General features: G+C 42.6%; 1 protein-coding gene across 2 annotated transcripts in view; it reads left to right on the top strand.

Annotated features, from left to right (window-relative positions):
- The window catches only part of LOC139531707 (5'-AMP-activated protein kinase subunit gamma-2-like), a 105769-nt gene that overhangs the window by 12919 nt on the left and 75122 nt on the right, over positions 1–17728 (top strand). Inside the window, exons 1-3 of one of the 2 annotated variants that reach the window (XM_071328407.1) lie at positions 1776–2016; positions 6557–6628; positions 12343–12613. In XM_071328407.1, coding sequence (XP_071184508.1) covers positions 6575–6628; positions 12343–12613 — 325 coding nt within the window. In that variant the 5' untranslated portion in view covers positions 1776–2016; positions 6557–6574. Of the gene's footprint in view, positions 1–1775; positions 2017–6556; positions 6629–12342; positions 12614–17728 lie in introns of those variants that run through there. The other variant, XM_071328406.1, reaches the window with a different exon arrangement.

Raw genomic sequence — 17728 nt, forward strand, 5'->3', positions numbered from 1 at the left:
ATTTCACCGAGCAAGGGGCTCACCAAGCAAGGAGTTTTTGTATGGAGGTCAATGAGAGAGTGTTGAATTTGGTTAACAAAAAATGCAATGGTTTATTTGCTACGTGTGACTTTTTTGATCAACTAGAAGTTTCGCAAGGATTAGATTGTTACCAGTGGACTGATATAAGTAGGACACGTGTTGTGCCTGTTGTTCACACGTGTATCTGCCGTCTCATTGGCTAAAATGGTCCCACTTGATCTTGCCTCCTCCATATTGCCTTCCATTTTTGAATACATGTATTTTCATTGTTAGAGCTGCCAATAGAGTATCTGGTCAATATAATGGATAATCTGTGGCATGAAAGAACAATAAGAATCTGTTGATGATTGACAGACACTGCTCCTCCTACCTCTGTAACCGTGCATTCCTCATAATGAAAAGCTCACCTCTCAAATTGAAGAGAGACATCACAACATGGAAACGCTGACTCCAAATAGAAGCCCCATAGCTTGAATGTGATCTCTGCCTCCACATAATTATTGCCATTACTCAATGCAAGCATTGCAATTTTGATATTCGAGGTGTGTTTGTTATTTTTTTCTAGACATAGCCTATTACTTGCACCAACTTTTCATGATATAATGTGTGAATTCTATAGTTTAATTTTGAATTAAAAAAGCATGGGGTCATTGCCCATAGTGTTCCTGTTGTTCAAGCGTCCCCAAGCTTCACAGCCGAAACAGTTCGGAAGAGTTTGTAAGCTTCACAGCCGAAACAGTTCGGAAGAGTTTGTGCATATATTATGATTACATTTTGTTAGTTTTTGTTAGTTCTGGACTTCAATTATGATTTTTTTCGGCTGTTCGGGCACACTGCGTTTTTTATAGAGGCAAGCCGAAGTTCAGAGCCGAAGTCTACGCCCCTTCGTCTGTGATTGGTCAGCAGTAGGGATTCTTCAATAAAGTCTTTGTTGTCATTACCGAGAGACGACTCGTTTTCATGCAAATTTTTTCTTTAAGAAATACTGCACCAAACATCTTAGATGTAAAATTGCGCGACTAAGATGTACTCAGTAAAAACGTCAAGATTAATGATAGATTTCTTGAGTTATTTTAAATTAATTCTGACTATTCTGAAGAAATGTATACTGGCTACAGTGTTTCAAAATGGACAGACAGTACTATTGCCGCTTTTTTCTCGTTTTTGAAGCGGAGTTTTTTTAAGGGAGCATGTGAGCACACTCGTTCGGTTCAGCCGAACAGAAGCATGCTGACGCCTTAACAACAGCCACACTATACGATAAAGTCTCAACATTTCTGTCAGAGCCTACGACTCCACGCAGTGGTACTTAATCAGCAGATCTACACCCTGTCACGATGAACGAGCAAAGACGTCCGACAATTGTTTTCAGACCTAAGAATTTGCCCACAATGTAAAATTTGTCTGGGACTGCAAAATCAAGGCATTAGACGGTTACAATTGTACAGTCTGCGGGCCTTAGCCAGTTATCCATTAGCTGAGTCATCCAACTACACTCAACCATAGAGAAGAGTAGGACAGAGGAACAGGGATTGATGGAGGAGGGGGGGATGAGGAGGACTAAGATCCTTTATCTCTCTCCCCTATGAGGTTCATCAAATAGGATTTGTAAGCGCTTGAGGCAGCACTTTTGTTGACTATCTCATTACAGCATAGCTAAATACTCATTATGCAACACTGGACTAGCCTTGCGCTCAGGGAAAGGCTACTGTTTAGGCAGCTAGACTTTGAGTTGTGATTTTTAGAGCTCAAACAGATTAGCATCACTGGCGATTGGTTTTTCTCTCGATACTGAAAGGCAGGTTTTTTTTTCCAGACTCTGCTTTTCAAGGCTGGAGGAGGAAGGTCAAAGTGAGCTCCGATCTTGGGGGAAGGAAGTTTTTCTCCACTTGCCATTCTCCTCTTGCCTGCACGTAGATAAGAACAGGCAGTGGTTCAGAAACATATGCACGGCAGAGGGGATTTTGCTGGTTGTTCTGCACTTTGGCAGTAAAGGTAAATTAAAAAGTGTGTGAGTGTTGGACTGGAGTTGGGTTTGTGTTCTAAACTGAAGACATGCGAAGAGGAGATGGTGATTGGAATGAGAAGAGAAATCAAAGTCCTGTGGGGAATATTTGTTACAAGGTTCTATTTGTTACTTTTTGCTCCGAATATGTAGTAGCTGGATCCACTGTAGTAGCTGGATCCACTGTAGTAGCTGGATCCAATGATGCAATTTCCAATTTTCCATTCATTTCAATACGTATAATTGTTTCTCCCACTATGTTGTAAACCAGGGGTGGGGAATATTGCCCTACAAGGGCAGGATTAAGTGCAGGCTTTTGTTCCAACAAAACAGTAACACAGCTGATCCCAGGATCTACAGATGGAAATATTTACAGAAATGTTGATTGATGTACATTGTCAATTTTACATGACATTTTTCGAATCAATGTCTTGGTTAAAGACTGATTAGTTGATTAGTAGAAGTGGAATGAAAACACAAACACACTGATTCCCAGGGTATTTCATTTAAAAAAAAAGTTGCATTATCTACAATCGTTTAATTGTGAAGGTATTTTTAAATAAGCATGTGATACAATGTGCAAAATAATAAAATCCGGACTAAGAACTATGTTAATGCATTTATTATCAGTGTGTAGACTTTTAGGAAAACTAAGTGCACAGTATACAATTCAAGCCTTTCCCGGATTTCATTTGGCCTTCAGCGGAGTGGTCGAACTTGGAATTGTATCTTGGGCTGTCCTATTTCTGTTTTAAGAGTGTGTACTGTAGACCACAGACAACAAGAGGGGGTCTGGCACAGGCATCAAGGTTCAACTGACAAACACTGTCTCTAGATTTGAGATAAAGATGAGTTGGATCTTGAATGAGTGCAAGGTCAACCAATCTGGACCAGCTGGGAACAGCATGTCGCGTGGTTAAGATCGCCTGGTCCCGAGTCTGTTTGTGCTGTATTGCAAACTGTTTATGGCCCTGGACCACTCTGGCAAGACAGCACAAATAGATCTGTGATCAGGGTTAAGATGCACACACTCCAAATATGGTACAGTGGCCTTGTGTGTGTGTGTGTGATACACATTTTCATTTGTTTAATTTTGGATGGACTTCTTAGCCGAGATACTTGAAAAAAATATATGGTTAGAGGGGGGGCAAAGAGGGGGGGATTGGAGTAAGAATGAGACAGAAGTGAACAGTAGGATGACAGAGGATGTTTCCCAATATGTTGAATTGATTCAATTCCTCATTATCCTTTCTGTAATAACCACTAATAGATTAAAGTACCTAGTTGATTTCATATTTTTATTTCCTTTTTAGCCCTTTCCTCATGCCAACTAGGGTAAGAAACGATTAAAGACTTTTAGGATGTGGCCAGAGAGCCACTAGCGCTGAAGTTCATCTTTATGGCCGTGATGTCACCGACACTAACGATCTGTAGGATTTATGAGGTCATCATTCATTTGTGGCTGTCATCATTGATGCAATTGGGTAAGGGGCTGGCATTTATGCACATGGTTGGTTCACTCAAGATTGGACCTGTCAGTCAGTTGTTATCGGCAACAAGGAGGGATTTGTATTTAGGAAAGATTTGTTCTCCTGACACAATTCTAACCATTGAGTGGTAAGAATGTTTCTCAAGTCCTACAGTGCATTCGGAAAGTGCTCAGACCCCTTGACTTTTTCCACATTTTGTTATATTACAGCCTTATTCTAAAATGGATTAAATTGTTTTCCCCCTCATTAATCTACACACAATACCACATAATAACAAAGCAAAAACAGGTTTTTAGACATTTTTGCAAATGTATTACGAATAAAAAACGGAAATATCACATTTACAGAAGTATTCAGACCCTTTACTCAGTACTTTGTTGAAGCAGAACTTTGTTGAATCCTCTCAAGCTCTGTCAGGTTGGAAGGAGGATTGTTGCTGAGAGTCCTTTAGGTGCCTTTAGGCAAAAATCAAGCTGGCTGTCTTTTACTGAGGAGTGGCTTCCATCTGGCCACTACCATAAAGGCTTGATTGGTGGAGTGCTGCAGATATGGTTGTCCTTCTGGAAGGTTCTCCCATCTCCACAGTGGAACTCTGGAGCTTTGTCAGAGTGAGCATCGGGTTCTTGGTCACCTCCCTGACAAAGGCCCTTCTCCCCTGATTGCTCAGTTTGGCCGGGCTGCCAAGTCTAGGAAGAGTCTTGGTGGTTCCAACCTTCTTCCATTTAAGAATGATGGAGGCCACTGTGTTCTTGGGGCCCTTCAATGCTGCAGAAATGGTTTGGTACCCTTCCCCATATCTGTGCCTCGACACAATCCTGCTGTGGGTCTTATATAGACAGGTGTGTGCCTTTCCAAATAATGTCCAATCAATTGAATTTACCACAGGTAGACTCCAATCATGTTGTATAAACATCTCAAGGATGATCAATGGAAACAGGATGCCCCCGAGCTCAATTTCGAGTCTCATAGCAAAGGGTCTGAATACTTATGTAAAAAATAAATTTGTCATTATGGGGTATTGTGTGTAGATTGATCAGAGGTTGTAACATAACAGAATGTTGAAAAAGGGAAGGGGTCTGAATACTTTCCGAATGCACTGTATACACTGAACAAAAATATAAACACAACGTGCAACAATTTCAAAGATTTTACTGAGTTACAGTTCATATAAGTAAATCTGTCAATTTAAATAAATTCATTAGGCCCTAATCTATGGATTTCACATGACTGGGAATACAGATACTATATGCATCTGTTGGTCACAGATACCTTGTATGGGCGTGGATCAGAAAACCAGTCAATATTTGGTGTGACTACCATTTGCCTCATGTAGCGCGACACATCTCCTTTGCATAGAGTTGATCCGGCTGTTGATTGAATGTTGTCCCACTCCTCTTCAATGGCTGTGCAATGTTGCTGGATATTGGTGGGTACTGGAACACGCTGTTGTACACGTCGATCCAGAGCACCCCAACCATGTTCAATGGGTGACATGTCTGGTGAGTATGCAATTGTGTTCGCTGTCCATAGCTTATGCCTCCCCATACCATAACCCCACCACCAACATGGGGCACTCTGTTCACAACATTGACATCAGCAAACCGCTTGCCCACACGATGCCATACACACTGTCTGCCATCTGCCTGGTACAGTTGGAGATGGCTTACGGTAGAGAAATGAAAATGAATTTATCTGGATATTGCATCCAATTGCATGCTCCCTGAACTTAAGACTGTGGCATTGTGTTGTGTGACCAAACTGCACATTTTAGAGTGACCTTTGATTGTCCCCAGCACAAGGTCCACCTGTGTAATTATCATGCTGTTTAATCATCTTCTTGATATGCCACACCTGTCAGGTGGATGGATTATCTTGGCAAAGGAGAAATGCTCACTAAAAGGGATGTAAAGAAATGTGTGAACAACATTTCAGAGAAATAAGATTTATGTGTGTATGGAAAATTTGTGGGAGCTTGGGACCACTACATGTTGCGTTCATATTTTTGTTCAGTGTACAAGGGGTACCAGTACAGAGTCACTGTGCCAGGGTACGAGGTAATTGAGGTAGATATGTACATATAAAGTTACAGATAGTAAACAGTAGCAGCAGTGTATGTGATGAGTCGATGCAAATAGTCCGGGTAGCTATTTAACTAACTAACGTCTACCACTCACCTTATGGCTTGGTGGTAGACGTTGTTCAGGGTCCTGTTGGTTCCAGACTTGTTGCATTGGTTCCACTTGGCATACGGTAGCAGAGAGAACAGTCTATGACTTGGACCAACACTTTACATGTTGCGTTTATATTTTTGTTCAGTGTAAATGAACTATTTTTATATATATAAACCGTTTCTAGTTAGAAGCTGAAATCAATGCCCTTGTTCTTTTTGTCTTGAGGTGTCAATTATTATTCTGGTCCCAGATCTGTGTGTGCTTTCATGCCAACTCCTATGGTCATTGGCGTGACAAGGCTGTACAAACAAATCTGGGACCAGGCTAGCCAAGTTAAAGCTTTCTGGAGAAGTGTTCAAGGCAGGTACTCCTTTTGGACTTGGCAGTGAAAGGAGAGAAGGATAGTTCCATTCGATGGAGTAAAATGATGACGGGTATCAGGGGAAACCATGACAGTTAGGTGGGGGAGAGATGAAAGGCAGTCACTTTCTCATGGAATTGGGTTTCAAAGAACCGGTTTTAACATTGCACATCTGAAGGTGATTGTTGGAGGTCATTGTCATTAACACAAACAAGATCTTGGGAACTGAGTGTGTGCTTCTAAAGTCAACTCTCTGATTTAGATGATCATAAAGATTATATTATTAGATACTGTATTAGATTAAGTTTTTATGATGTTGTATGCAGTAGATGCTTATGGAATCAAATGTTATGTTATACAAACGGTGGAAAAAGGATTCTGGCTTTGCTGATCAGTTATTTGTGAAGGCAGTGTTTTCTTTGCGGGGGTGGTGGGAGGCGGGGCTGCCACGAGTCCAATACGAATGCCAATGTTTATCTAACGCCGGCGTTCTCTCTTTGATCTACAGGACCTCGGCTCGTTTGCCATGCCCTTCTTGGAGGGAGATGCCGACCATGTGGATAAGGCCGACATACAGAAGGTACAGTGATGTCCCAAGCCCGGCACACCCTCACCACTACCAGTGTGCTCTGGGAAAATATCAATATTTTTTTATATTTTCAGCTGTTCATATCGATTATTGAGAATCCAGCGATGGATGGGGTTCATTTATAGACTGATGGTCTAGTCTAGATGTGCTTCAGCCAACTCTTGTGTTTTTTTCAACAATATAGTGATATAGTTGGCTACATTACTTACAGTTTGGGTCCAGGCTAGGGTTCATCACAAAGGCCATAATTTGGTCAGTGCTGTTTTGTGTGAGGGAAATGTCACCAATAGCCTCCTGCTGAGTGATTTTGCACTGTTGCGCAACAATGGCACATTTGACATTTAACTCTTATCCAGAGCGACTCATCCAGAGCGACTCATATAAATTAAAAGCATCCCCATCACAATTAACATAGTTTTGATTAAAACCTTATCTTTTAATTTTCATCATTACCATATTAAAATGCCATCTCATAATTGTACGCCTACTGTAGCTCCGGCGGGGATTGCAGCACTGACATTGGCTTTTGGTCTCTATTTAAAGTCGGGGAATGGCCCTAACTTCACCCTGAGCTAAACCCCATGACACCTTTGATCGGATGAGTCCTCTGTGGGGATAATGGGGTGAGTCACACTGATGACATAAGCCGAGCCAGACCTGGCAATCAAGAGTGCTGGTGTGTCATCTGGTTAGAGCAGGACCTGAGAGTTTTGGTGCTGAGTCATCTGGTTAGAGCAGGGCCTGAGAGTTCTGGTGCTGACCAGTGGCGTAGCCAGAAATTAGTTGCCATGGGGCAAAGAGAAAAATGTGCAGTTTTATAGCTAATCTCATGCTATTCTGCAGATTTTGCCATGGGGCAGAGAGAAAATGTTGCGTTTTTAAAGGGAATTAAAGCAGGAAAATGGTTGTGTTGACTGTGATAAAAGCACTGGATTATGAGCTGTCTTGTTTGCTAAATTACAAATTAAATAGGTGCATATAGCCATAGAAGCACAGTGACATTATGCCCCAATGCAGTCATATTCTTGGCTTGGCATATTGGTGTGGCTTTCAGTTAGTTCTTTTTGGCAACCCATCCTGTGAGAGTGAATGTCATTCTGTTCTGTTATATTTGATCAAATCTGACTAACCCAGCTTGCTATGAATTCTATCTGATGGTGTTTGTATGTTTAGGTAAAAAGACAAATAATGTCCAGTTGGGAATACTAACTAGGTTTCCATCCAACCTTTTTATTAGAGTAAAGTAAACTCAGCAAAAAAATAAACGTCCTCTCACTGTTAACTGCGTTTATTTTCAGCAAACTTAACATGTGTAAATATTTGTATGAACTTAACAAGATTCAACTACTGAGACATAAACTGAACAAGTTCCACTGACATGTGACTAACATAAATGGAATCATGTGTCCCTGAACAAAGGGGGGGGGGGGGGGGGGTCCAAAATCAAAAGTAACAATCAATATCTGGTGTGGCCACCAGCTGCATTAAGTACTGCAGTGCATCTCCTCCTCATGGACTGCACCAGATTTGCTGTTTTGCTTCTTGCTGTGAGATGTTACCCCACTCTTTCACCAAGGCACCTGCAAGTTCCCGGACATTTCTGGGGGGAATGGCCCTAGCCTTCACCCTCCGATCCAACAGGTCCCAGATGTGCTCAATGGGATTGAGATCCGGGCTCTTCACTGGCCATGGCAGAAAACTGACATTCCTGTCTTGCAGGAAATCACACACAGAACGAGCAGTGTGGCTGGTGGTATTGTCATGCTGGAGGGTCATGTCAGGATGAGCCTGCAGGAAGGGTACCACATGAGAGAGGAGGATGACTTCCCTGTAACGCACAGCGTTGAGATTGCCTGCAATGACAACAAGCTCAGTCCGATGAGACACACCGCCTCAGACCATGATGGACCCTCCACTTCCAAATCGATCCTGCTCCAGAGTACAGGCCTCGGTGTAACGCTCATTCCTTCGACGATAAACGCGAATCTGACCATCACCCCTGGTGAGACAAAACCGCGACTCGTCAGTGAAGAGCACTTTTTGCCTGTCCTGTCTGGTCCAGCGACAGTGGGTTTGTGCCCATAGGTGACGTTGTTGCCGGTGATGTCTGGTGAGGACCTGCCTTACGACAGGCCTACAAGCCCTCAATTCAGCCTCTCTCAGCCTATTGCGGACAGTCTGAGCACTGATGGAGGGATTGTGCGTTCCTGGTGTAACTCGGGCAGTTGTTGTTGCCATCCTGTACCTGTCCCGCAGGTGTGATGTTCGGATGTACCGATCATGTACAGGTGTTGTTAAACGTGGTCTGCCACTACGAGGATGATCAACTGTCTGTTCTGCCTCCCTGTAGCGCTGTCGTAGGCGTCTCACAGTACAAACATTGCAATTTATTGCCCTGGCCACATCTGCAGTCCTCATGCCTCCTTGTAGCATGCGTAAGGCACGTTCACGCAGATGAGCAGGGTCCATGGACAGCTTAATTTTGGTGTTTTTCAGAGTCAGTAGAAAGTCCTCTTTAGTGTCCTAAGTTTTCATAAGTGTGACCTTAATTGCCTACCGTCTGTAAGCTGTTAGTGTCTTAACGACCGTTCCACAGGTCCATGTTCATTAATTGTTTATGGTTCATTGAACAAGCATGGGAAACAGTGTTTTAACCCTTTACAATGAAGATCGTGAAGCTATACAACTAGCGCTGACAGGCAACTAAACAAAGACAAGATCCCACAAACACAAATGAGGAAATGGCTACCTAAATATGATCCCCAATCAGAGACAACGATAAACAGCTGCCTCTGATTGGGAACCATATCAGGCCACCATAGAAATACAAAAACACCTAGATGACCCACCCAAGTCACTATCACGGCCCAACCAACACAGAGAAAAAACAGCTTACTATGGTCAGGGCGTGACACAGACTTTTATCCGCCACATAGTGTCGTCCGGGTTTGGCCGAGGTAGGCCGTCATTGTAAATAATAATTTGTTCTGAACTGACTTGCCTAGTTAAATAAAGGTTAAATAAAAAATAAAAAGTACATTTTGATGGAATGACATCTCTGGTGGGAAAATGCTCATATTGTTTTTATGCAGATTTTAAAATATTCAAATGAAAATACGTCGCCAATTAGATGGAAACCTAGTTAGTGACAAGTAAAGAGCATAATATATATTTTATTTATTTGATTGGGTGGGCCTGGCTCCCAAGTGTGTATGCCCCTGGTGCTGACGAAGGTGGCCTTGATCTAAACCTTCACACACAAACTCACAAGACTCACTTGCACAATCTGATATGTGCATGTGCATGCACACGCACTGTACATTTTCAAATTAAGAATGTGGCAGAGACATCATCAGGAGACATGTTACAGCAAGCCTACCTGTCAATGAAGGGACTGTATATTTCCCTGTTGCCATGCGGAGATGGATGTCTCTACATTTGGCATTGTTCCCAATCTAATCAATAATCTCATTCACACCTGATTGTGCAAATGGCAGTGTCCTCATTTAAGTGTTTCCATTATTATTCTTAATTGGATAAAGCTACACTCTGTTCTAATAACCTGGTTTTGAATGAAGTCTTTAACTCTTTGTGTTGTTGAACCTACTGTTATAGACTGTCATCCATTAACAATGTATTGGCAGTCTATCCCCTACATTATGTTCCAGACTGGGGGTAAAAGCTTCAAAGAAACAGATTCAAAGAAACATCCTAGCACCAATAGGATCAATTGAAATCAATAGAAGCCAAACTATTTTAAGTGGATGGCAAGAGAGGTCTTGCCTGTACAATGCTGGATGAAACACTGTTGTATGGTAGACCTATACATTTCCTGCTCCATTGTTTTGTTGCCTGAGGGAAGGTGTGTGTGTTGGAATGTTAACAACAGAAAGAGCACTGCCAGTGGTTCCCTTCTAATGCAGTGTTTGTTTGGCTCAAGAGTTAGGTCTTACCTCAGACAGAATCTTCTCTGTCGCCCTGCGTCTCTCACCTTGGAGCATGAAGGTCGGACCCTTTTTTCCTGGTTTTGTAGCAGAAGCTACAGGGCCGACAGTGAATCAGGAAAAAAACAAGATAACCAGTGAAGGCTGTTGAAAAAGATAAGCTGATAGCTTTCAAGGAAATGGAGTGTAGTAGATCACATTTATTCATTTCCCTTTGTTGATTTCCTCCCAAGGTTTTAGTACATTTAGTACGTATCCTGTTTTATTCCCATACTGACTGTTGTACCCCGAGTTGCTGAACTGTACATGATACAGAATAATAGGTTTATAGTAAATAAAGCCCAAGCATTGTTTCTCATATTTTTCCAGATTGTTATTTTCCCAATCAGACTAGCTCTGAAAAAGATCTGATGTGAAAAGATCTGATATGATTGGTCAAAAGACCAATTAGTGGAAGAAATATCAGAATTGGGCTTCCTGCGTCAAGGCAGCCCTAGTGGCTTACATTCCAAAAGTAGCACTACAACAATGAGCAGTCCATTCAAACTACACTCACCTTTTCTTGGTAACATTTTCTTCATATGTATAATTTTAAATCTCTACATTCTTACTGCATGGCTTAAAAGCTTTGTATATGATTTGATGCAACGCTGAAGCCATCTGTGTCCATATGCATATTCATATTTATAAAGGTTGAATCACTCCTCACATTGATTATGCTGGGTGAATCTTCTTTGGCTCTCATCTGATAATAATAATGGACTATATTTGCCCTCAAGTCAAAACTGCTTGAACGTTTGTAATTATTCAGCGAAGACCTGAAATAAATTTCTGGGAATCATCTTGATATTCCAGACACTCAGACAGTGAAACTACACTCTGCAACATATCACCTAGGGGAAAGCACAACAGACTGTTTTCATTGCATCTCTAACTCTATTGTTTACTGAAAGGAGCAAATTTCCAGTATTTTCTATCAGTTTTAAGCACAAATTCTTATTTACAATGACGGCCAACCCCAGACAATGCTGGGCTAATTGTGCGCCGCCCTATGGGACTCCCAATCACGGCCGTATGTGATGCAGCCTGGATACGAACCAGGTACTGTGACGCCTCTTGCACTGAGATGCAGTGTCTAGACCACTGCGCCACTCGGGGGAGCCTTACAGTAGACCTTTTTGGCACGTAAATTCATATGTTCAATTATTTCAAGAAGGTCCCAGATTTTTTAAGGGTTCATAGTGTTACTAGTAACCAGTTTTCTATCTGACGAGGAAAACATTACAAGGAACTTATAAATCAGGACAGTATACTTTTGACATTGAATCAATTATTTTGGCTTTGCAAAGTCCTGCCTTTGAGCATTGTAGATTGGACACCCCCATGCATGGCAAAGTGGTAGATAAAATCAAGAAAACATGTTCAACCTGGTTGTCTATCTCTTGAAATAGAGAATGGGAGCTATTTCCTCTCAACCAGGAATGACGTGAAATAAAAGTTAAGCCCCTTCCCTCTTCTCTATCGTCCTTGATAGGTTCCAGCTGTGTCTAATTTGAGAAGTCAAATGGCTATATTGAATTGTGCATTTTATGTACATTTGGCATGTTGCCACCAAAAGTGCTTATTCTCTGTGATTGAACATTGTCTAGATCTTAATCAATACTCTCTGGTGTCACTGCTGTAAAGCTGTGTTGTCGAAGGAGAGCAAAAAAGCCTTGTTTCCTACAAAGCGATCAGTAAAATCTTTGTTTTCTACCTCAGGATGATGGGAGTTGCCACTCAGCCAGCCCGACCAAAGGCTTCTTCACGAGGGGGCCCTTCAGTCGGCCCTCCAGTCCCAAGTCGGCCCCTGCTAGGACCAAGAACAGCCCGGGCTCCCCCAAAACCATCTTCCCCTACACTTCGTCCCACCAGGACTCCCCACCCAAGTCGCCTCGTCGCCTGAGCTTCAGCGGCATCTTCCGTTCCTCCTCCAGAGACTCTAACTCCACCTCTCCCGTCAGCATCAAGCTCTTCTCCAGGGCCAGGAAAGGTAAGACCAGTTGTTCTAACCCTAACAGCGTTGGTTCTGTGAACCACTCTCATATGTTATGTAAACCTGTAGAGTTGTGTTAGCGCCACAACTTAATGCCTAGGTTTTATCTCAAAAGGCTAATATAGTACTGTGGCACGCAGGAAAAAACAGATTCAAACTCTGGTCGATCACATATGAGCAGTATGTGTGTGAATGGGGGGAGGGAATAGAAACTACAATATGGCTCAAATTGTTCCTCTGCTTCTGTGGTAATTAGTGTTTGTGTCCTTTTAGGTTGTTTTAGGATGGTAGACGGAAATGCCTGCGTTGTGTATTGGGCATGTGGTTGAGGGGGTGATGCTCGCTCCTATAGGTTGTGTCAGGTGAACAGTGTGGATATGCTGTTCTATGGGTATTATTGTGGGATCCATCATCATTTGACATAGAATGCAACTAAATGATGCCTTTTATCATTAAATGAATTTGTATTCTATAGTCTAGAGATGGATATTGTTGTTGTCAGAGGAGATGTTGTTTCTGGCGGACTGGTGGTGAACTTGCTTGCTGGGGGGATGTACTTTTTGCTCGGCTTGCCAGCCTTTCGTCTCTCACCTCCCACACATTGACTTGCAGTTGCCTCCCTTTACGTTCGCCTCATTTCAGAGGACATAAGTACATAAGTAGACCTATAAGACCAAGTACACGAGTTTAGTGTTTAATAGGTGGATGACATGCCTTTAATTCTTTTTTTTACCTAAAGTACCAGGTGTGTAGATCTCTGGAATATGACCGTTATTTTGTCATTATAGTGGCATAGAGAGGTCCTCCTTAGGGTGACGATTTAATAATTTATCACACAATTCTAGCTAACTCATGGCTGTTATGTTATTGACATAATTAATATATGTTGCCATTAGATTAAGATCACTTTATTGGTCAATTGTCCAACTGAAATTTGTCTTCCAAAAACAAGTTTGTATTGGAGTGGTGAGTTGGGCTGCCACAATGGTTGCCCAGGGAGCTTTTGTTGGCTGGGATTAAGTGCCTTGCTCAAGGGCACAACAGCAGGCAATGGCAGATGCCAGCAACCCTCTGGTTGCCAGCTCACTTCCCACCGGATTTTCCTCATCAGACCTAGGATTCGAACTGGCTCACCTCTAACCGCCACCCCATTACAACTGACCCCTGTAATGACGGCTAATTAAATGTTTTATTTGAACCTTTATTTAACCAGGCAAGTTAATTAAGAACAAATTCTTATTTACAATGACGGCCTACCCCAGCCAAAACCTAACAACGCTGAGCCAATTGTGCACCGCCCTATGGGACTCCCAATCACGTCCGGCTGCGATACAGCCTGGAATCGAACCAGGGTCTGTAGTAACACCTCTATCACTGAGATGCAGTGCCTTAGACCGCTGCACCACTCGAGCCCCCTTTCACATCTGTGCAGTATGAGTCAGCATCATTACAAGACTCACTGAAGCCAAATTTATCTCCTAGAAAAGCGCAATCAGCCATGTTGTTTTTTCACACGTACCATATTAAAAGCGATGGCTTTTTTCCACACATACTATTTTAAAGGCATTGTTGTTTTTTCACCTCTCACCCTAAAGAAGGCCTAATGAGACGTTTAGTAGCATTGTCTTCATTAATAGCTTTGTCGGTGTAATCTTCCCCAGTGTCGGATGAACTCATGGATACCATTTGTATGTCTCCGCATCCAGTATGAAGGAAGTTAGAGGTAGTTTCCTGAGCCAACTTGCGTGCTAGCAGTTACCATAGACTTCCAGTCATTGCACTAACGCTATTTAGCAACTTCCTTGAAACTACACGCAGAGACATAAAATGGTATCCACGAGTTCATCTGGGGATGTAGATAAAGGGCTTCATTTACAAAATCCTGAAGTATGCCTTTAAATTCCTGTAGACATATGCATGGACTGCTCTCATTAAAAAACTGCCATAAATCCAGAGACCAATTTTTTTTAAACCTTAACACAATATCTGACTTGAAAAACATGTAAATGACATAATTGGGATACATATAGAACATGCATACATTGCCTGTCTGTTGAGAACAGCTACATTAATCTTGGCATTTGGGTGTAATGGTTGTGGAGACTGGAGTTTTCTGTATCATCTATGATTGCTAGATAGAGCCAGTCTTTCCCCTAGATTATTTTAAAGTTTTACAGGCATTTTGCAAATACCCCCAGAGCAACACCCAGGCCCTCTGCATAAAGATGGGAGAATTCAGATATTAATTCATTGTTTTAACACTATCCACTGAGTTTGTAAAGTACAGCACAATCAACCGTTCAGTTTTTTTCAAATTGCGGGTGTCTGGAAGCTAAATTGGGATCCTATATACTCTGCTAATGACAATAAAAAAAGAAGTAACTGAGAGCAAAGTATAATACAGTGAACTTAGCAAAACAAGGAATTGGTGGTAAGTGCATGGGGGCTGCTATCTTTATGCACCTCCGCTATTGGTACCATTAGACCTGGAAGGCAAAACATTGGGATACACTGGAATGACCTTATACCACGTGACAGTCCAACTTAGTTCAATATCAACTTTTCTCTCTGTGGTATTTATAGTCTGGTCATTTCATAGGTCGATATATCGCCTCCCCTCCCTTGACAGAGTCCTACTGCATCAGTGGGCGAGTTCGTTTTGCAATACCCCGGTGACCCGTGTGGGCGGAGTTTGTGCAGTTTAGACCATTCCATTGGTCCTAAAATCTCCACCCACCCGGAGCACTGGGCAATGCAAAAGTAACTCACCTAGTGTGGATACTGACATTATGTGAATCAGCAGAGTTTGTGTTTGTGTCTCTGGAGCTTACCTCACATTTGCCCAAAGTCTTGACCCAGAGGAAAAGTTGCTGCCTTGTGACACACACTAAATGTACTCTATTCCATTCCAAGGAAGCTCTACAGCTGTTAGATTTTGTTTGTTTTGTTTGCTATGGATCATTTGACATTTGTATTTGTTTTGTCTGTCACAGTTTTTAGCTTATATTTGCAGTTCTAAAAAGGACTGAAATCTCATTTGACATGGACTAAAGTGATTCCTGTTAATCTATAATCTGTGATCTATCTCCAAGTTGTGTTGTTACAGTTTTCTACTCCTCTTGTCGCTATGTGTTACGGTACCTGAGATTGTGTGAGGTGCATAGGCGCCTGAGCAATGGAGCAAACGGAGCAGCTGAAACCCCTCTCTGTAGAGAGAGAGAGAGATACTTAGATCATTTTTTATGATACATCCTCATTTCATTAAACCTCACTAGCCCCACCCCCCTTTAAAAAACAAATATCCCCTGTGCTGCATACTCACCTTGCCCTCTACCCCACGATACAAAACCACATCCCACATCACAATAACCAAAACCTCACCATTTCTACAACCGTATATCCAACCCACCTTCCCTAGCTATACAGACGGTCTCCCCGACACACCATATGTCCTTAAACATCTCCACACTTTTTATAATTTTATAGAACTCAAATTCCACCCTAAGGCGCACAGAGACCATCCCATTAAATAATAGTAAAGGATCTGTTATCCCCCATCTTTGACCCTGTTCCTCCTTGTTAGCCAAATAGCCAAGTTTGCCTGAGCAAACAGAAAATTCAACAACACACATTTGGCCTTTTCCTTATTCGAATACCTGTACCACTACAAACCCCCGGGAAGCTATCCCTCCATGCCCCACATAACAGAACTTTGCTCTTGCCCCAATTCACCTTGGCCGACGAAGCTCACTCGTACACCTTCAGAGTATTTTCTAGTGCCTGCATATCTTGCCCATCCCTGACCATCACAGAACCATCATCTGCGTAAGCTGACCCTGCTATGCCTGTCAACACGTTCATACCTGTCCAGCACACTCCCTGCAGTCTCCTGCGCAGGAAAGGCTCAATGGGTAGTGTATATAACTGCCCCAATAGAGGGCATCCTTGTCTAATGCCCCGCCTCACCCAGACTGGCCTACTGAGCCTCCCTCCCGCCTTGACCATACATGACGCCCCAGCATACAACATCTTCACACAAGCCAAAAATCTTTCCCCAAACCCAAACACAGACATCACATTAAACAGATACTTGCCATGGTCCACTCTATCAAAAGCTTTCTCTTGGTCTAGAGAAACCAGTCCAAAGTTCACATTTGAAACTCTCGACAAGTCCAACATGTCCCTGAGCGTCCCGGTACACAATATGTCTGGTCCTTGTGTACTATAGAGTCCAGATGGGATTTCAGTCTGTTAGCAAGGACCTTGGCAAATATCTTGTAGTCCTCACAGTGCAATGCCACAGGCCTCCAGTTAAGTTCACACAAGTCCCCTTTTTGGGCAGGAGAGTCTGGGTTATGGCCTCTGCCAGTTCATTTCATCCTCTGTGCCAGAGAGAGCTTAGGGAGATCTGCAAACAAAACCTGAGCACACATAGAATCACACAGTTCTGCCCTATACAACTCAGTATAAAGCTCCACAGGCCGCCCCCGCATCTCCCCTATCACAGAGGTCACCCGCCCATCTGACAGCCGCAGACAATGCATACCCTTGGCTTCACCGCTCTGTCTTTCCAAACCAAAGAAGGAGCTGGGAGCATCCATCTCCTTGAGCATGGAGAACCTAGCTCCCTCTGCTTTAACCTGGAAAAAACTGCCCAGGTCCCTACATGATTTAGCTAAATTAGCCTGGAGGCCTACATTGCCTTGCCGCTCTTCACTGATACTACGCTCGAGTTACCCCAATACTCTTCTATCCTCTGAGGATGACAGAGCTGTATACTGTTGACAGAAAAGACACATTTGGACTTTTCCCACATCCCACCATTGACTCATAGATTCATACTCCTCACTATGCTGCCCCCACCTTTCCCAAAAAGTGGCATTTTATAAGAGCTTTACTTTATGTCCCTACGTTATATCGGCATCGAACACGTCACCCTCCCTAGGAGAGGGGGGTGACCGCGACAATTTATTGTTAAAATGAGAGGCTGCCGGGATTTTTAATTTAAAGACCCTTGCTCCCTTCGGTCTCAACATAGACTTTGATCTGAAGCAATTCTTGTGATTATGCTATTCATTGTAAATGTTTGTAGGCCTATGTAGCAAAATTGTA

This window comes from Salvelinus alpinus, chromosome 10, assembly GCF_045679555.1.
Source record: "Salvelinus alpinus chromosome 10, SLU_Salpinus.1, whole genome shotgun sequence".
Taxonomy (NCBI): Eukaryota; Metazoa; Chordata; class Actinopteri; order Salmoniformes; family Salmonidae; genus Salvelinus; species Salvelinus alpinus.